Source organism: Genypterus blacodes, unplaced genomic scaffold (genome assembly GCF_046128005.1).
Source record: "Genypterus blacodes isolate CSIRO-AG114 ecotype Tasmania unplaced genomic scaffold, CSIRO-AGI_Gbla_v1 ptg000141l_1, whole genome shotgun sequence".
NCBI lineage: Eukaryota > Metazoa > Chordata > Actinopteri > Ophidiiformes > Ophidiidae > Genypterus > Genypterus blacodes.
Genome location: NW_027466943.1, coordinates 1,058,429 through 1,079,466, shown reverse-complemented (window position 1 = coordinate 1,079,466; position 21,038 = coordinate 1,058,429). Strand labels below are relative to the sequence as shown.

At 40.3% G+C, this 21,038-nt stretch overlaps 1 protein-coding gene across 1 annotated transcript in view; it reads left to right on the top strand.

Annotated features, from left to right (window-relative positions):
- Nucleotides 1–296: 296 nt before the first annotated feature.
- Nucleotides 297–21,038, top strand: part of cacna1ba (calcium channel, voltage-dependent, N type, alpha 1B subunit, a) — a 100,293-nt gene continuing 79,551 nt past the window's right edge. The window contains exons 1-3 of the mRNA XM_076165127.1: nt 297–556; nt 2,731–2,836; nt 4,235–4,374. Coding sequence (XP_076021242.1) covers nt 297–556; nt 2,731–2,836; nt 4,235–4,374 — 506 coding nt within the window. The remainder of the gene's footprint in view (nt 557–2,730; nt 2,837–4,234; nt 4,375–21,038) is intronic.

Below are 21,038 nucleotides of genomic sequence, written 5' to 3'. Positions count from 1 at the left end.
GTACACCCATGACAAAATGATGCACCATGGAATCTGAACATTTAAACTTTCAAGCATTTTATGTCCGGGAAAGAGAAGGCATGGGCAGCAACAGCGACGAGGAGATAACAGACTGACGTCGATGAAGAAGGGACCCACTCTCTTTATTTTGTTGTGAATGTATTTCCTATTCTCGGACGTAACGCACACCTAAAAGACCTGGGGGACGCGACGATTGTGTGTGTTGTGATGCTTCTTCTCCATTTCTTTTCTGGTGTCAGTTTTGGTTTCTCCGGCAAGATCCGCGCTATCCCAGAATGGCTCGCTTTGAAGACGAACTGTCCACCCGCTATGCAGGCGGCTGTCCCGCGGGCCCGCCTAGAGGGGCAAGCCGGCAGCCGGGCCCTCCTGCTGGGCCGCGGGTGTACAAGCAGACGATGGCCCAACGAGCCAGGACCATGGCCATATACAACCCCATCCCAGTCAAACAGAACTGCCTCACCGTCAACCGCTCGCTGTTCATCTTCAGTGAGGATAACATTATACGGAAATATGCCAAAAAGATCACTGAATGGCCATATCCTTCAAAAGCAGCATTAGTCCACAGGTTCATGTGTGTTGTATCCCGCATGGAGAGATCAGCTGGCAGAGTTCTATTACAATATATGTATTATAATGATTATAATAATATATCTCAATGTCTTAGGTTAACAATGCCATTCTCAAAGGCTTTTTCACAATCACCATAAGAACAATTCAATTCGGCGCACATGCAACACAGCATGATATGAAAGTGTCGTTCATACCATCGTTAATTGTTCAACTGTAACAGTTGGATTGCCTGTTGTTCCCGCGGTTTCAGAGTTTTAAGGTGGACATATTAACGTCTAGCCTGTCAGACTTTAATAGCTATTTAATCTTTTCTGCAAGTCTTCTACCAGTTCTTTGTATCAGACAATACACATTTGTAAGCGACATAAAAGAGCGAAAGAGACACAATGGAAGATCAAATGTCTTAGATGCATGGTCTGATTGCCCAGATGATTAGAATGTGTTACATTTGTTCCCTGCCACTTCTTGTATGTTTCAGTTGTCTGCAGATAGTCAAAACTCTTATCACAATATGCATGTATTCGCTTCCATGCAGTGCTGAATAGGGTTGGGATTTGGAGCAAGATACGTTCTTTCTTTCTTTCTTTCTTTTTAAGGATTGCATAACGCAAGCAGTGCGTGCATTGCCTCAGAAAATCACTTGACTAATGATTGACGCAGTTCGTCTTTTGCTGTCTAACAACCCTTTGGCACGAGTTATGTTCCCCTTGTGACGCCCCTATGTTTTAGATGGTGCTGTCCAGGGTGCTGAACTCCCAGCTAACAGCTGGCTGCTCTCAGCACCAAGGCTTTTGCAATCTGCATGGGCGTGACACCAAACAAGCAAACAGTGATGACAGGGTGAAGGTTTTAGATAAGTTGCGTGTCCATTTTTTAATGTTGCGTTCTGTTTGCATCACTTGATCACGTGACTGATGAATGCCACATAATCACCTGTTGATTCCTGTGCACCTGATGCAAAGTGATCCATTGTGGCCCCAAGCAGCTGGAGGCCAGTGGCTTGAGTCTATTGGCTTGATCCCTCTCTGGAGGCCTTCCTCCTCCTCCTCTACGCAGAACTTGTGCAGCCCTGAGGGGATGTTGGAGTGGTTGCACTAATGACACAACAGTGGGACATTGCTGGGAGAGGAGGAACACAGTAATCCTGTGCTGATTTGTGTGTAATCTTTTTTTTGACATATCTAGACCACCTCTTTTTGTTCAACACTGCAGAATTTGAAGCTGTTGTTGAAAGTCCCAGCTGTGTGGCAACAATATGTTGCAGATTTGTAATCCTGAAAGGAAAATCCAGCAGATTTATTTTATGTTATGTGTCATTTAAGATGACTAAATGAAATCCTTCCAGGAGGCATTTTTTTTACCTATTGTTTGTGTCCATTTTCTCTGAAACAATTCCACCATCTTTTATTTAGATTGATTTCATACTCTTCTTTATGTCCTTAGGAGGTGTATAGGAATATAGATAGGTAGCTAACCAGCTGGATTATTGACAGTGGGGCAAGACTGTGATTGAGGCCGCACCCTGTTCTCAAACTCATTATGTATTTGTTGCTGCAGGATACTGTTAGTGTGTGTGCCTCAGTACCAAATGATATGTCTGGAATGAAACCATAGGTCTTTGATTCTGAGTAAGTGACACTATATCACTTAAGCAGTGATGTTGCAGAAATAATTGGTCTGAATGCCACTGTAGCGGCTGTAATGTTCTAGAACAGGGGTGGGTAACCTCCGGCCCGCGGGATTTAAAGCCATTGAGGCCGTTTGGTCCGGCCAGCGAGACAATATTGGCTCTTTCCATGACGGCATATAAATAATTATACTTTGATCATAATCCCCCCGTCAGACCGGCAGATCGCAGCGCAAATTCCAAAGCCCCCCCAGGTAAACACCACCAAGCAACCAATAAGTGCTGAATTGCTCATGTGCATTTCCAGTAGCTCTTTGTTTTGAAACCTTAGGGTGGATTTGTCATTTAAATAATCTAATTTCCACCTCCACCGCTGCTCCTTTCCTTACCATTATTTTCTATTTAATGTTTGATAGGGACAGGTGCATTATTATAGTTTTGATTTAATGGAACAGTTGTGTTTGCATGTTTATATGCATTCTTTTCCCATAAGTCTTCCTTAACAGTTCCACTCCATTTGAGTACATGATCCTTGCCACCATTATAGCCAACTGCATTGTGCTGGCCCTGGAGCAACACCTACCAGCTTTAGACAAAACACCAATGTCTGAGCGTTTGGTAAGTAACCAATTCTGTCTGCTACTTTAACTATTACCTGAGAAGCCACAGCAGTATCATTTATATTAAAACTGCTTTAGTTAAGGACATTTTATGAACCCGAGCTGCCACAGTGTTGCATCAATAACCACCGTAATGCTTTGTTAAAATGCGTTAATTGACTTACTAATGTTACACAGGCATTTGGATATGGCTTTTGTTTTTATGTCAGTGCTCTGTGACTGAAATACGCAAATTGGGTGAAGTGTGTGAAGCATTTGGACATATTGGATTTGCTGTTTACATATGCTGACTCCAACTGCTTATGCCATGCTTAATCCAGTCCTTCCTTTTATGCCCTGGAGCTAAATTATTCATTACGGCATAAGTGACATTATCAAATGTCCTCTGTCCAATCACACTTCGAGCATTTGCTTTTTAAAAAAGAGAATGAAACGTCTCTCACTCAAGCAAGGAGCCTCCCAGCTACCTAAATTCATTGACCCAACCCCCTTAGCAGAGTTTGAAATGGACCAGATCAGGACTGTGGCATTACATTATACCATCTCCTATACAGATTTAATGTATTTACTCAGCTCTTCTCCAATCCACATGTAGACAAATGAATATTTGTAAAGAACAAGTCTGTTGTCTGAGCCTTGAAACTCTAACTGTGCAGACCTTACCTTGATGTTGGTGATGCTTAAAGCTTTTCAGTGTAAAACACTATGGCTGACAGTATTTCCCTAATTCTAAAATAGATCTAAAGGTCTAAATTCTAAACTGCAGTCATGATAGAACTGTGTCATGGTTCATGTAATCCAAACTGATTCTAATAGAATTCAACCACGTAATTCCTATTGAATAGCTCACACAATGCTGTCACACAAAATGCTTTAAAGTTATGATTAAAGCTGAAGCCGGTTTGGGAGGAAGGCCAGAAAAAAGAATAGATGTGATGTGAAATGAGGTTTAGATGATTTGGGGGATTTGCTTGTACATTATCAAGGCTGATGATTGGTAGCTGCCAACAGGTCAGCAGGTATTTTTGGCAGTATTTTGCAATTCTAAACTTTCTAAAATTTTCTAGTACTACTCCATATTTCCAAGAGTATTGTTCACGGCCTTCATCTGAATCACCGCTCAGATGATTCATTACTACACATCTGAAATATGCTGCCAAAAAATCTTTTTTCCAAAGCCTGATACAGATTCGTAATGGCAGTTTTTGCTAAATTAAGCTGTTCTGGAAATCGTATGGTTGTATCTATATTGAAAATTGCTGATATTAAGTGGATGCTATCTGACTTTACTATTGGACCAGTATGGAAAATGATCATCAATTGAAATATTGATCCGATGGATGTAAGTCTGTAATTTCATTAACCTGCCTTACTTCCTTTTTCTGTGTCCTAACAGGATGACACGGAGCCCTACTTTATTGGAATATTTTGTTTTGAGGCTGGTATCAAGAATATTGCCCTGGGCTTTGCCTTTCACAAAGGCTCCTACCTGCGTAATGGCTGGAATGTAATGGATTTTGTGGTGGTCCTAACAGGGTGAGTAGCACTGGCCTAATGGCTTCTAAACCTGCTAAACGGAGGAAGGCTACACTGTGTTTTAGTGTGTGTGTTTCAAAAGGCAGCATGTTTTGTTCCTTTATTGATTTTGTTACTGACTAATCAATGAATTGTTTAGTCTTTAATACATCAAAAAAGCCAACCACCCATGACAACTTACTAGAGCCTGAAGTCAGTCTTCAAATTGCCCATTTTATGAGACCAATAGAAGAGCAGCAAATGGTCAGGTTTGAGAAAATGTAACTGGCAATTTTGGCATTATTCAGATTTTGATTTACTGACTTAAAGCCATTGAGTAATTGTCTAAATTACTACAGAACAATTTATTGTTAATGACTAATTGATAAATCAAGTAGTTGTTTCACTTAGAAACACTGGCTTAATGTTGGCTTGTATCTCCTCTATGTTTAATTGAACTAACACAGCTGATTGAACTGTATGGTATTACAATTAAAACTGATATATGTAAGATGGATGTATGTACTTTTCCACGCTGCTGAGAATGGTGCATTAAATCAAAGGAGGTGCCCCTGTGGTACTGGATGAGAGAACTACTATTGGAACTGTGCTGTTGAAGTGGGGGGATGGAGAGATGTGTGGGGTTGGTGAGGTAGGGTGGGGGTAGTGACCGAGGATGCTGTTACGCTGGAGAAAGTCCCTTGATAGTTGCCTATTCCCCAAGGGAATGGCCTCAGCCTCTCTTACATAATGGCACAGTGATTTATTTGTCCCATCTATTGGGCCTTACATATGTGAGGAACCTCACCACGATAATCAGAGCTTGCTGTAATTCCCCAAACTCTCATTTATGCCCCTCCCCTCCCACTGGAAGCCACTCGGAGTCACAAAGCTTTTGCTGGCTGAAAAAGAAGGCGAAGCAGTAAGTGGGAAATGTAATCAGTGACCTCCACCGGAATTAGTCTGGTTTTACTGGAATGAGGGAGTGATCTGTTTGTGTGCGTATTTGGCCCGTGTCTTCATATGCATGCATAATGTTTGACACTTAAAGGAACACGTTACTGTTACTTTTTTTGCTTTTACTATCACACTATATTTCTATTTACTTCAGCATCTATATCATTTAGATTTGTCATGGTGTTAATCTCCTGCAACTCATTTCCATTTTTTTTCTTATGAAAATCAACTGAGCGTTGAATCTATCTTGACATTCACAATGAACATGTTTGCTTACATGTTTATAGAAGTTAAAACATGTGTGGTAATACAGTTTCTGTGGGGATGCTGATCTGAGGAGGGTCGAGGTGAGGGTTATTGACAGGTTGTCAGAGCCATTATACATTTGCAGCCAGAGCCTATTTGTGTGCGTGAGTGTATGTGTGTGTGTGTTCGTGTGTGTATGTGTATGTGTATGTGTGTGTAGATGGGAGTGGCTCAGGGAGGCCTGATTGAATTGGGGCTCAGCAGACTGACATTATAACCATAATTGGAGGGCCGAGTGGTGGATAGAGGCCATTATAGCAGCGGTCTGGACATCTTATCACTACCACACTATACAAGGGCTTAAGCCATGTTGTGAGAGATACTGGCTCATATAGATCTTGCACAGCTCAAGACAAATACACATGCATTTCTGCATACACAGTCATGCTTGCACACACATGCATACGCATGCACACCAAACCACTTCTCTTTGATGTGCCCATTTCCTGCAGGATGTGCTGTGTAGTAACCCATTGCAATTAGGCATTAGCAGTGACTCACTGATTATCCGCATCATGCTCAGTTGTGTATGTTCACAATAACAATCAATCAGTTACCCATTTGCGATGTGGGTGTGGTAATGTTCTTTGCTGTTCAATGAATCACTTGGGTGGATCACCTCACTGACAACGTCCTGCTTCATATGTTATTTGCTATACAAATCCTGAGATGAAGGCAGCTTGGTGTCATGGAGATTAGCACTGTCTGAATCTGACTGGGACCTGGAGTTTGTAGGTCAGGGTGCCTAAAGGTGTAAATGTGAGCGTGAATGCAAGAGTTTAGGTGCACCCTGAATGTCCAGTTCAGATCTCTCCTTCTTCCTATTCTCCCTTGTGACCTGGAACGTGAAGTTGTTGTAATATCAATGTTGGATCAGTGTGTATATAGGAGATGTGATCAGTGTTGCAGAAAGAGTAAAGGGAAAGGGTGTCTTCATCGTCAGTGAAGGGAGCAGAACACATTACTCATGTCTCTCATGTCGGAGATTGAAGGGGAGATCTGACCTAGGGCTCATTTACACCTTGCACTCACATGCAATCTCATTCACACATTAACTCATTCATCACATGGTAATGCAATTTGCTTGCAGAACATTGTGATCTAAATGCCATCCTTGTCAGGCCTGCATTGTGATTGCCTCTCAGAGTCAGAAGTAGCCAGGTTTTGCAAACACGCCATCAATTGCTCGCAGGGCACATCATGTTGTAAATGCAACATGCACAACAGGGAAACATTCATGAGACAAAGTCTGCCCACGGGTTGATAATGTCAGCCAGCCTCATCTTCCCAGCTCTGCTCACTCTCATTCATAAAGTTATTCGAGTGGGAATGACTGTGGGAATACTGTAGGAATATCTTTATCTTATTTTCGTTGATATAAAAGTGTACGTGCACCTGGAATGCAGTCAGTTATTTTCTGATCACAGGTATAGAGAACCAAATAAGTATGCATATACGGTAAAATTCATTCATACTCTGCTGTTAATACCCTCTGTATCATATATTTAATTCATTGTAACATAGTATTTAATTATCGCTTTTGCACTTCTGGTTAGAGGCTATCTGCATTTTGTTGCTTGTACCTGTGACACTCAATGACAATAAAGTTTAATCTAATCCAATCTAGAGGTATATATATATCATTACTCTGTCATGGTCATACCAATTCAGGATATATGTTGCAATTCATGGGCACCTCAAATGGGCAATCAGTTGTTAAGTGTGTGAGATGAGAATGGCATGAGTTGAAGAGATACAGAAAGAAGGAAAGAGTCATACTTTGTCTATTTTAAACACAACACAACACTCGTGTGTTCCAATAAGCTGTAGGGAGTTGCTAATAAGAGCATATATCTGCCTCTCTGTGCTTCCACCCGGATCGATTGTGTATCGAGCTGAACGTAGAGGGAATAGATTCACTTCAGCTCTCTTTATAACTGCTGGATCAAAGCAGCTGTGATGGTTGGCTCTCTGCAGCAGCTTGCTTCTGTATCTTGCCCACACTACAGGTTAGGATAGCTTAGCTTGCCTTCTTTTGATAGGTTACATTGAAGCTTTGGGAAGAGTCTCTTACATTACACATCGCACTTAACTCTTATCAAAATCAATGAGGCCACTCAAAGAGGCCGCCTTTGAACTGGGGAGCCTCACGTCTGCAGGTTTACCACATTTTAACTGGAACACAAAACAGGTCATGAGTCTGGCAAAACAAGACATTTCTACTGACTTGATGTGTATTTTAGGATGATTATCTTCAGTTAATGATTGGTGTTCATCTCATTATGTAATTGGTTGCTGATGGTGCAACTGCACTGCAACAGCAACACAGCCATTCCACCCATGTTTCATTGAATGCTTTAGTCGAATTTAAAAAAAATCTAATAGTACCTTCAAAAACCACAACTAATAATATGTTCAATGCTCAGCAAAAGAATTATCAGTATTTGCATTCTGAACCTGTTTTCTTTCTCTGTTTGTGCGGGCTACAGCCTTACCAACAGCCGTGGTAGGAATAGGATGAGAGCCATTTGGTTTATTTGCTGTGTAAATGCCTTGTGATCAGCAGAGGATCCTGGTTCTCTCTCAGCAGCACCTTCACCTCCCCCTTAACCCACACAAGGGACTGCAGTGTGCCAGTGGTAGTAACAGTGTGTGATACAGCACAGAGCTGCACATACATTGATGATACACAAGAGGCTGAGCAGGAAAAACACAGGATAGCTCAAGCAGTCATGCAGTAGTACTGCGGTTCAGTTCAGCGGCTACCAGTGTGAAACAGACCTCACACCTGTTTCACACTGGTTTCTGCTGTACGGCACAATTGTCTGTTCAGTGCTCATGTTTACCACTTAGAGCATTCACAATGCATGCTGGCTGGAAGCACGAGCAGAGCTATAAAATTGGTGAGGAGTCTGTTCCACATGCCTGCTAAGTACTGTACCAACATATGTTGATAACGTTTACAGATGGGATGAGAATTTCCCTAAAAAAAACACCTTTCTTACAATGGTAAATAACTATTGATAACTTCCTGGATCAGCACTGGAATATAATGGCCCTGTTTGAGTAACAACAAACATACAAACAAACCAACAGAGGCAAGTGAAGATGATGAATGCCGTCACACTGAGCAACAGTCCTTAACGTTTTTAACAACACTGTAAAATCCTAGATATGCACAACCAAGACAATTATGTCTTGTCACTTGTTTCATAAGAATGTGATTTCTGCTGAGGAAATTTTGGAATCCTGAAAACGTGTGTTGAAGAAAGACACTATGAATGAATTGCAGCGTGGATGTTAATGCCTGTTACTGGCCTTTATTATGCTTTTTGAACAAGGCTTTATGGCAGCATTTCCTCATTTCTATGTTGTGGAATTGATTCATTGGTATATTTTTTTATTGAGGCAAAGATCTGACATGACAGTGCACGTACAGTTATAGGACATTTTGGTGATCGTTTTTTATACAGAAGAGGGGGAAAAGGAGAGAGAGATAGAGAGAATGAAAGAAGGCTGTATTATTATTATTATTGTTGTTGTTTAACTAACTTTATTTTAAACTTTAAATTTGCACTGCGAAATTTGCGCTGCGATCTGCCGGTCTGTCTCACAGGCCGGAGCGTGGGCCGGAGGTTCCCCACCACTGTTTTAAACTCACATGCTCACAGGTGTTAGTGATCAAGAAAACTGACGTCTAAGACAGCTCAGATAATAAGTCAGTTTATTTAAATGGAATTTTGATCTTGCACATATTCTAGTGGTGCTCTTCCTCAAGTGGAAACCTCTATGCTCTGCCTATTACAGTTACAGTACAGATTTCATGTGTCCATTAAGCTTTCACACCTGACTGAGAAGTTGTATTCATACTGTATGTAGTAGCTCATTGTTGATCTGCATGCGCTTTTATATGTTGCAGCCCTACAGTGGTGCGCTCATTAACACAAGAGAGGATTCATGAATGTTCTTGTTTTTTTACATTTCAATTAAATATTGCTGCTGTTCCATACGTGTATGTAGCTGCAGTTCAGAAAGAACATCAAACCTATACTTGTAAAGATGGTATAGGCACTACTTCTACTTTACTTTAGTCACCAACAAACCAATTATTGTTTTCATAAATATCATTTTATTATTGGTAGTATCGCATATGTATCCTGGGTCCTCAGCATTACTGAGTGAGATGTTGTGGCCTCCTTGATGTATGGATTCTGATGGCTTATCACAATCCAGTAAATATTGTGATGATGGCCCAGTGGTCAGAGCTAATGCATACAGTCTACCACATATCTCTACAGGATGGCAGACTGTGCCATTTGCAGAGTTCCTTTCTAATCAGCCTATTTCTGCAGAGAAAAGCTGGAACAAATAGATAAATAATTGATGATGTTCCACTGTAGATGAATGAGCCCAGTAAGATAGGGCGCTTTGATGTGAAGCAACATTCAAGATATTGCTGAAGTATACATTACTTTACTTTGGGCATATTATACATTATAGTCTAAATAAAGGGGTAATTGCTTCTTCTGTTCCTTCCACTTGCCATGAAAGAAGCGGGACTACAGTATTTCCTCTGCCAGTGTCGGGCTATTCATAAAACACATCATCAAGCAAAAATGAAGACCTATTTCAGTCTGATAAATAATAATAGATAAATATGTTTCATCACCATGAAATGCGGGTGATGTTTCAAACTGAATTTGACTCACATTTCTCTCTCTCTCTCTCTCTCTCTCTCTCTCTCTCTCTCTCTCTCTCTCTCTCTCTCTCTCTCTCTCTCTCTCTCTACCTCTCCCTCTCTCTCTCAGTATAAAGTATTACATACGCAGCCATTTAACGTAATAATTTTAAGTGGGTTTTACCTGGTAGACCCCTGTGGGCCATGGTGTGGTACACAACATAAGGGAAGCTTTACAGCGAAAACATGACCAGTTTTGTGCAAACTAATGTCCTGGTTCCAAACAAACTTGGGAGCAATTTGTTTGACCATGATCCATGCTACTCTTTTTTTCTTTGTTACTCTAGTCTTAAACCAACTACAAACCAATCTATGGATCTATTGGTTGATCTAGAGCCGGAGAGTGATCAAGGCTCCTTAATATGCAACAAAACAAAATTTACCATATGTAAAATGTAGCCATTGAAAATTAAACAGATACTGTCAAACGTAGTAACATATCATACCTACCTTATTTATATTAATATTAACATGTTGAAGGTTAGCATATGGTTGTATGTGGTCAATGTGCACTCCATTCTCCTGTTGCTGCTGCACATTTCACATCCTGTAAAGCAGCTTGTGGTTTTCCACATATTGTCTTGTAGTCAAATTCAGCTTCTGCCCAATTCTGTCTTTGTTTCAATGTTATTTTGTTACATTTTCCTATGTTGATGGTGCTGCCCCCACCCTTAGACATTTCAGATCGAAGAGCAGTGTGAGTGCTCTCACATGACTATACATTTCGGTTTACTCGGACAGATACACAGACTTACAATAATGAGTAACACTGTTGATATTTGTCATGCAGGCCCCAATTGCCTCATTATCTGGAGAATGTATGTTAATGCCAAGTATGAATGCCAACAGACCACACACTATTGTGATCTCTCCCAGATCTCCCTCAGTGTCTGGCAGTTTGTACAGTGGAGACACATTAACATGAAAAATTCCACCCACGAGTTGTAAATGTCATCCCACCTCATCTTCCCAGCTCTCTCTCATTCATAAAGTTATTAGAGTGAGAATTGCCTGGGGATTTGTTTCTGGAACACAGATAGCAACACCCAAAACACAAAAGTTATTTCATCCATGGAGTAAGAAGGGAAGGAGGGAGGGATGGGTTTAAGCAGCTTAATGATTAATGAGATCTGATCAAAGTACAGGGGAAAGGGTCTACCACAAGGGGCTTTTTTTTTTAAGAAGAAGCGAGTTCCCTATGGACTGAGCTACTGCCACCACTTTAGTTGAACTCAGTTGTTATATATACTACATGTTATATACTACATGTACACAGATATACGAAATACACTCTCATGCAAACACTCTCAAACACTGTCATGCAAACATAGCCTTTACAAGTAATGATGGAGAAATGTCGGTTTAAATTTGTTCTTTCAGTGTTCTTGAGTTTGTGTCATCTGTGGAGGGCCAGTTTCAAAGGAGCTTTGCCATTTTTTCTGAACTGCACATATGCCGCACTGCTAGAGAGGAAAATAAAATGTCTGTACTGTTTCCAAGCCTCCTCCACCATTTTTCAATCTCGCTGCTGAGCAGTCTCAGCCTGAGCTGAGTGTTACATGTGTCATGGGGTGATGTAAACTTTATGCTTCAACAAGAGGTCTTCTTACCTGAAACCAAAATGAAAGTTTCCATTTAAAACTAAGCTGACATAAACCGCTGCTGATAATAAAATATTTATGTAATTTTAAAAAGCACCTTATGCCATTCCGGACCCCCAGAACTATTGTTTTTGTCTAGTTTAAAGAGGATTGTTGGAGCAGTGCTTGTTGCAACTCCACACAAATGCACAAACAGACAACAACAAACACGCTATCTAACTAGAGTAGTAGGATAGGATGTATTACTACATCTTTAGTTGAGCCTTACCTTACCACTAGACACCATGGTGTCTAGTGTTTCCTTTTCAGTTTGGGTTGCCTGGCAAACCCTACACAATGTCTCTGCCATGAGCCTGTACCTGACCACTACCAAAAGTACAGACTATTGGTGAATGGCCTTTCACATATAATAGCCCAAACACCTCTATAAACAAACTGGAATAAAGACATGACTAAAAGTACTTCACACTTAATACACAATTGCATCATTTTTAAGTGAGGTCTGCCCACAATTCTTCTTCTCAGGTCTTTTTATTTCTTTTTGAAAAAAAAAATGTTTTTCTGAGAACAGAGGAGTCTCCATCAAGACTTTGTGTGACCTTTTCACAGTGCAGAGCAGGACCCACACCTTGAATCTCATCACTTCGGTTGGAAAAAATCATTAGCTCAGTGATTCACTAACTTTAAAACCAAGACTGTGAATAATAAGATGCTGTTTTCAGTTTTGTTTCAAACTAGTGCTGTTATTTCTTTACTCAAAGTATAATGCAGTTGTCTATTGTAATGTCTTTGAAGAGTAGTTAATGTAGAATTCCACAAAATCCCACAGGGCCAGTGACTTTATCTCACTATTGTAGTTACTTCTAACTGTGACAGCACACCTATGCCAACATTTCTTCCCTTAAACATCGTGCACCTGCTTCTCTCACCCGCATTGCAGGAAGTGGGTTACACATACAGTTTTAGCAGGATGATACTTGGGGAGCCAGGAAAGGTTTGAGAAAAAAAGACAAGGTGTTGAGAAGGGGAGGACAGGCAGAAGGATGTGAAAGGAGAGTGAGTAGATGGATGAGGCCTCAGGCTCTAACGTTAGACTGTGATATTGCCTTGCAAGAAATGGACTCTCATAAAAAATGTATAATTGCCAGGCGCTTTTATCTGTCTCTTAGTAGATACTTATTCTTCTGCCCACAGTTATCATGAATGTTTACTTTTGAAATCTTTCCCTTTGAAATATTCCCCTGTCTGTTCAGTAGAGCCTGAATGGGTTAATTTGTCAGTTTATTGGTCAGTCTCTCTTATCAGATTGTGCTGATGTTTTGTGTGTTGAGGATCTTGGTTTGGTATTTGAGCATTTTGAGGATCATATTCAATATTTAGGCAATGTGACAATGGGTCACTGCTTCCATTTGTTGCTGGTTTGCAAAAACTGTAATACAACTGGCAAGGACTCTTTCTGTAGTGATCTGATAGTGTCTGACCAACCTTGACCTTGTGGATCCGTTAACCGCAAGAACAGTATTTGATGAAAAGTTATTTACAATAGAGTGAGTGGTATGAGCAAGCTAAGCCTCATCAGCCAGATTACTGGACCAGTAAAGAGTCACTTTAATTTTATGCACTTCTATATCTGCAGGATCTCGTCATATGACTGCAGAATCATCTTGTATAAATGTCAAAAACAAGTCTGAAGCTTTGATCATGACATGATTGGACTGAGCATATGTTCATTCCTTCTCCAACCATCTGACCATTGAGAAATTTGTTTACATGGCCTGTAGCCTGGTCAAAAAAGGGCAAATCCATACAAATCTTGCAGGTTACAATATCCAATATTTAAATATTAAATGCAGAAATAATGACTAAATACATAATTTAATTAAATAAATGTTTTGCTAAATGTAGCTGACAGAAAAAGATACAGGAAGCGACAGGAAGTACACATATACATATCTGTCCTTACCAGTGTTAAAACCAAACCCAAGCCCTTGTCTGATTGAACTTTGGACCTTCTTATGGCGCATCTGGAGCATTGCCTCTCTGCAATCCCTCATTACTGTGAAGGGAGCGAACGTCTGTCACAAAGCTTGTAACAGTAGTCAACATGTTTCAGCTCAGGGACGAAAATGATGCAGACACTGAGACAGAGGCAGAAAGAGAATCTCTCTGTTTTTTTTCTGAGACAGTGGATCGAAGGCCAGGGAGGTGTCTCAAGGCCCCCCCACTCCATCACCACCAACACCATCACCGCCAGGGGAGCTGATTGATTTGAGAGAGCTGGTTGTCAGGGAGGGTCGGGACCCTGCAGGCAGCCAGACCCCGCTGTCTCTACTCAGCTACTAGCCATGTATCTCTGCATGCCACCTTGCTTAAACTTTCATCTGCAGGGGGAAGGCAGCCAAAGCGCATGCTGGGAAAATTAGCATGTGGTTAAAACGTTTGGAATTAATTCAACTGCATATATACAGTAGGATCAAATGAACCCATTTGTCCAGTTTAACGGGCCATGACAAAATTGGAAGTCTTCAATCGTCTCTTTCCAGATTTGGCTATTTTTCCCCTACTCAGCCATGTGATCTCTTTGTTTAAGTGCCAGACAGCGATGAGTGTAGTTCATTGAGTGAAGTCTGTTATTATTATTTTAAGCTGATGTCCACTACATGAACACTGGTACTTGCTCGAGCTCTGTCTGAACGCAAAGCATTGATTTACTTTTTACTTTTCACCACAGAGATGGCTGAGTCTCATTTTATAGCAGCAGCTCAAAGTGAATGACATGTTTGACGTGAGTACTACTGTTGCTTTGTACTTGGGGGGGCTACAATATACAACTGAATATATTTACGGTAAAAAACTATAAAATATTTAAAATGGCAAATGTTGTGTTGTGACAAGCTCACTTTGGATAGGAAAACTGATTGAGATTGCAACAATGAAGTACAACTGATATTTTCTGTGTACAGTACATTTAAACACACTTATACACACAAATATGTTACTGGTGAATCAGAAGCTCAGAAGCAATTAAAACAAAAAGAACGATGAAATCACAATTATGACAGCAGCAAGATTAACAAAGCAAAATAACCGCTCTGCTGATTTTAGGTCAGTAAATTAGCAGGAAGTAAATAATTAAGAATTTCACGTCATGTCATTGAGGTTACAAGACTGATATTCTACATGAAAGATTACCTTTTAATTAAAGCTGCAGTGTATCTCGTTGTTATTCAGTCATGTCACCACATACTTCCTTCATTTAGCTTGGCTTGACAGTAAGAAACACAAAAACAGCAATTACCAAATTCTTTCAGTAGTAGTTGTAAACATCAACTGATGAGACATAGTAAAAGTGCAAGTAATCATTACAATCAGTACAATACAGTACTCTCTTTCTCTCTCTCTCTCTCTCTCTCTCTCTTCTCTCTCTCTCTCTCTCTCTCTCTCTCTCTCTCTCTCTCTCTCTCTCTCTCTCTCTCTCTCTCTCTCTCTCTCATACCACTCTCCCGCCTGTTTGTCTGTAATGTGATCAGCAGAGCCTCCTTTGTTTCTATGGCGACACCTCCAGTCGTCTCCACTGTGACTTCCCCTCCCTAAGCATCTCTCGGTCCCACTCTTTCTCTCAGTGCCTCTCTCATCTCTTGGCTTCTACGTACCCATCAGATTGTCTTTTTCTCTTTCAGCCTGCCTGTCCACTGTTCTGGCTTACCAGCAGAAAATTAACAGATTTATCACTGCTATAGAAATTGATGCTAAAACCAGTAATGTTTTTTCTGCCACAGAATGAGTTTGAATGTTCTATTTCACTCATTTTTTGCTAACTGTGGTCACAAGCAAGTGAGAGATTAAAGAAGAGCTGAACTCTCCCTATGAGTTTAAGATTCCCTCTACCTAAGGGGCGACGTTGCCCTTTTTCTGCTATATGTCATTTATTTAACATAGTGTTGTACAATCTTTACTTTTTAAATGTTCTTTTTGAGTGAAATGAGTCTTCATTCCTTTTCATGACACGTTTCTTGTTTCTTTACATACAATATATAGGGCTGTAGGCTGATCACTGATTTCTGATCATGGCACATTTTGTGGAGCACATAGTAAATTTCAGCTCATTTCCAGCTTGCGAACATGACCACATGTTTCTATCTGTCTCAGCTTTATGTTTATTTCTCTCTTAATGGTTTGCCTTCAAGCCATCTGCCTTTCAATACTCTAAGTAATCTAGTTTACTCCTCTGCTCTCTCCTCTTTGAGTTTTACATCTATCTTCCCTCTTTTCAACCTTTCCCTTCCTTGTCTACCAGAAGCTGAAAGAGTAATCTGGGAATAACAAAAACTCAGCTTAGCACCGTGATGATATTATATTGGCCCTAAGCCAAGTGCAAGTATGATGCTTCCATGAATATTCAATTGAATATTAGATTTTGGGGTCAGTGTGATCCCATGATGCAGCAGTGAGTCTTCATCTCTGCAGATATCACAACACACCGTCATACTGGGTGGATCATGTTTCACTTTGATAAGTGTCTTTTTTCCTGGGCTTAAATTCATCTACATGTACATTTCACATCCAATCGGTATAGATGCACATCATTCTTCAAGCTAAAGTAAAAAGTACAAGAGAATTTTGTTGTATCTGAGTTGTGTTGCACCAAACAACACAGCACAGTGAACAGTGAACAGTTTAAGGAAGACAATGAGATCACATACGATATTCAGACAGTCTCTAAAACTGGTCTTTCACACATGGGACCAGCAAACCTCATTGTCATCTGAGCTGCCGTTTCCCCGCTCCCATTCCAGTTACTCATCCTCTGAGCTGCTGTGGGCCATCTGGCTTCCTTCCTCTGATCCGGGAAGGACTAGGCTATTAGCTTCTTCCTTCTTCGCCTCCTTTGCAATTTATTCAGTGCATGCTCGCAGCCTAGCCATCTCCTGATGTTCCTCTTGCTTGCTGGTTATCCTGGTCCCTGAATCGACCAGGACACTTTCTATGCCCGATTCTGCTGCAAGCAATTTCACTATCGGGTTGTACTTCCCAGAAGGGGACAGTTACTTGGGAATTTCTTTCTAGCCACTAAAGCGTGTGTGGTTCCTCGGCACTGTCCATTGAGGCCTAGCCTAGCCTTTTCACTGCCTACGTCTGAACTTCTACCCAGCTTCCCCTGGTGAAGCACCCGACCGACTAACCGTTGGGTTGTACACGTTCTAAATTGTTAAGTTGGCTTTAGTGGCTAGAAAGAAAGCCCCAAGGGTAATGTTTTTTTTTTTTGGCTAGAGTAACCTATAATAACCTCTTCAAATTGGAACTCACACCTCTAAATTATTTTTACAATCCCCAAATAATCCTTTATTAAATGTCCACAACACTCCTTTAATTCTGTCTATAATTTTATTGTGGTTTAAGCTGGGGCAAAGCATACAGCTCAAAATTAATTTTTGATACACATTATGGAATATATAAAAAGTGACTAAAACTATTTTAAGATGATATATATTATTATTATTATTTATCAAAAAGGTGTGAGAGGTTGAAGAAGATGAAGAAATGTTGATTGGTTAATAAAGTTAAGTGCGAAAGGGAAGTTCCTGTGCTTTACTTTTACACCCACACACCCACAAAGAGAACCGTTGAGGATCAACTCCGGGCTTTACACTATGAATATGAACTAACTTCTGAGCTGAGACAATGGCTCAACTAGTAGAGAGATAGGATGTCTGGTCGGTACAACCTATCGTTTCGTTTCGGTTATGGGGGGCAAGTGGGTTGGGCAAGCCACTACTTCGTACAAAGTCTGTGAATCATCCTTAAATTCCCATGTCCATAGTGGCAGTGGTATGGTCTCCGAGGTTGAACTTGCGAGGATGGTGACCAACAACGAATAAGTCACATTCTGCTGTAAAACTTTCTATTTTATATCACTTGCTCACTTGGTTCTATGTGTCTCTTACTGTGTGTCTAGTATTGCAACATGTTTACATCACGTAAACTGGTTGTAAGGTCCCATAAGTGCATTTCAACAGTGATGCAAGTCAGAAAAGTGAGATCCCTATGAATCTGCCATACACAAATCTTTTGCGCAACCAGAGTTTAGTCTCACTGATTTTCGTTCCACAGAGTCACTGCCATGACTTGAGGGATGAAGCACAGATGTGATCTAATTGTAATCAAACATGATTTTCAGGCTTTGTCATGCTGAACGATAAGAGATAGTCATATAATATAAGAAGCATTTGTACTGAAAACGCATAGGGTAATTTGCCATGATGGGCACTTGGCACAGATGTCCAGTGCGTAATATCACTTTCGGTGCTCCTGTGTAAAATGAAAACAAAAGAGAAAGCATTCTGTCTTCTATACAGCTAAGCCTTATACCTAAGCTTTGGGAGACTCCATGCATGTCCCCGCTGTACTATGTACACAGTGTCGGCCTTGCTGAAGTTGAACTGTGGTTGTAAACTACATAAAACAAAAGCCTGTTTTAAAAAGAAAAGAAACAAACTTTGCAGCAATGTCTGTTGAAATAAAATAAAGATAAATTGATCGCTTCCTTCTTGGACCTAATTACTGTTCTCCCCAGTCAGAGGCATAAAGGTGACTGGAATCTATATTGTAAATGACAAGGATTAATGGTCTACTAAGGGGGAGGTCCATTTAAGGAATTTCAATATCTGACCTAAGCACACTGTGGTTCTTGGCTCATATGCCTAAGTCATCACTCCAAGGCCTAATCCTCTACCACACAAATCTATAATCATAATAAATGATGAAATATTATACTTGTCAGTAAAAAGAATAGATATGTTGTGTGATTCCACAATCTGTCTATTGAGATTGTCATCTTACCATATTAAACATAATAAAACAATTATAATTAACACCTCCACATTGGTGTCATAATGCACGAGTGCTCTCCATCCTCAGTAAATATAAATGCACACCGACACACCTTCGACTGAACCTATGGTTGGTAAACATATAAACTACGCAGCTTGTTATTTTTAATCAGTCACTCATTCTGTTACTGTCCATCAAATATTCATTCTGCTGCTGATGTATGCATTAGTGCTCAATGGGCTTAAGGTGTTTACTAATTATTGTTTGTGTGTATTTGTCATAAAATAAATGAAAGGAGAACTTCTTACTTTACCTCCGGGATGGCCACTATGGCACACCAAGCAACACAATTTACACCGTTAACTGCTTGAACACAGATTAAAATGAAAGACACGTCACAATTCTGAGACTTTGATTTGATACTGGTTGATGCAGTTGTTCCCAATCCTGGACCTGTTGGCCTCCAACCCTGCATATTTGCCATCTTGCCCTGCTAATTAGCAAAGTCAGGGGTCTTCACTTGATCAGTTTTTCAGATATTCATTGTGTAAACAAGCCTGATTTAGTTAATCAAGTGTGGGTAGAGGAGAGAGAGGGAGAGAGAGAGAAAGAGAGAGAGAGAGAGAGAGTGAGTGAGTGAGTGAGTGAGTGAGTGAGTGAGTGAGTGGGTATTGTCATATGTTCACTTGCAGGCTGATGTAAATGCTTGTATCTGTGTGTGCGCGTGTGTGTATGTGTGTGTCAGAGAGAGAGAGAGATAGAGAGAGAGAGAGAGAGAACACCAACAACAATAATAATAATACAACCTTCTTTCCTTCTCTCTATCTCTTCCTTTCCCCCCTCTTTCTGTGTAAAAGACGATCTCCAAAATATCTTATAACTTATAAAATCAAACGGTTGCTTCAGAAAATACCACGAGAGAGAGAGAGAGAGAGAGAATGAGAGAGAGAGAGAGAGAGAGAGAGAGAGAGAGAGAGAGAGAGAGAGAGAGAGAGAGAGAGAGAGAGAGAGCGAGCTTGAGCTTGAGCTTGAGCTATATCTCTCATAATTGGCTGTTTTCCACTTCACCTGCTGTTGGTGCCTGCTGCTAATGGAGCTTCCAGACTGGGCCTGTGCAAAATAACGTCAGCTGAGTGTGTGATGTTTGATTCCACCGGCACAGTGAGACAATTATCCAATTCTGCTTCGCTATATATTGCCAGTCTGCTTGTCTCACCAAATGTAGGGGTGCCAGGGCTTGTGTATGGGTATGCACAAAGAGTATTGTAATGAACTTGTAACTCATGTTGAATGAGTTGTTGGAAAAACGTGTAGAGGAAATGGACAATTGTACTGGAATGTGTGGTATGTTATATACCAGGGAAATGCTATTGTATGTGTCAAATTGTTGCATAAGTAAGTCTCACAAAAAAGATTGCTTTAATACACTGAGAATCATGACTTAATTTACCATTCATGTTTTAATACTTTAGTTAATAGTTTAGTTGATGCAGTACTTATTAATCAGTTTGGTATGCATTCTTGTTCAATGAAAGTGTGTAAATTATTGTTTGCACCATGCCGGCAGAGATAAGGTGAAAACACTACACTAAAACAGTGATTAAATGGATCTGATGACCATCTAACCTGAACCAGTGAAATAGTTTTTTACACTCTATGGCAAATTACAATCTCCTTAGGTCCCAAGTACACTTTGGACACACTTACACTACCATAACTCTGAGGGCTCCAAACATGTATTAAAAGAAATTGCAGCTTCTTGCCGATAGGTGATTGCATGTGGCCTTATTGAGATTTCTATTTGAATTAGATTGATTGTGCAGCGCTAACACAGATCCCATTTTAAGGGGCAAACGGACCCTAGACTAGATTTTGACATTTTATGATTTTCCAGGCAAACATTATCAACATAGACAGGTTAAATTTGTTTCAGCCAAAGAGACTTAACAGGCTGTTTTCATATAGTTTGCCCACAGTATGTCACCATGATTTACTACCTAGGATTTGATTCAGAAAACAACATAGCTACAAGAAATCTAATCAATCACTTTATACAGTAAATAGAGCCCTAGTGGGGGAAAGGAATTTATGGTTTAGATTTATAACCGTACATGGGTAAAAGAAAGAAATAGGACTGGATTTCCATCTCATTCACAACAAATAATTCATTGTAAGTCAATATAGTTTCTTGTTATAGTATTTTGAACTCATAGTAGGGAACAGTGCCATTTTAGTGCAGAGAAAGCCTGCCT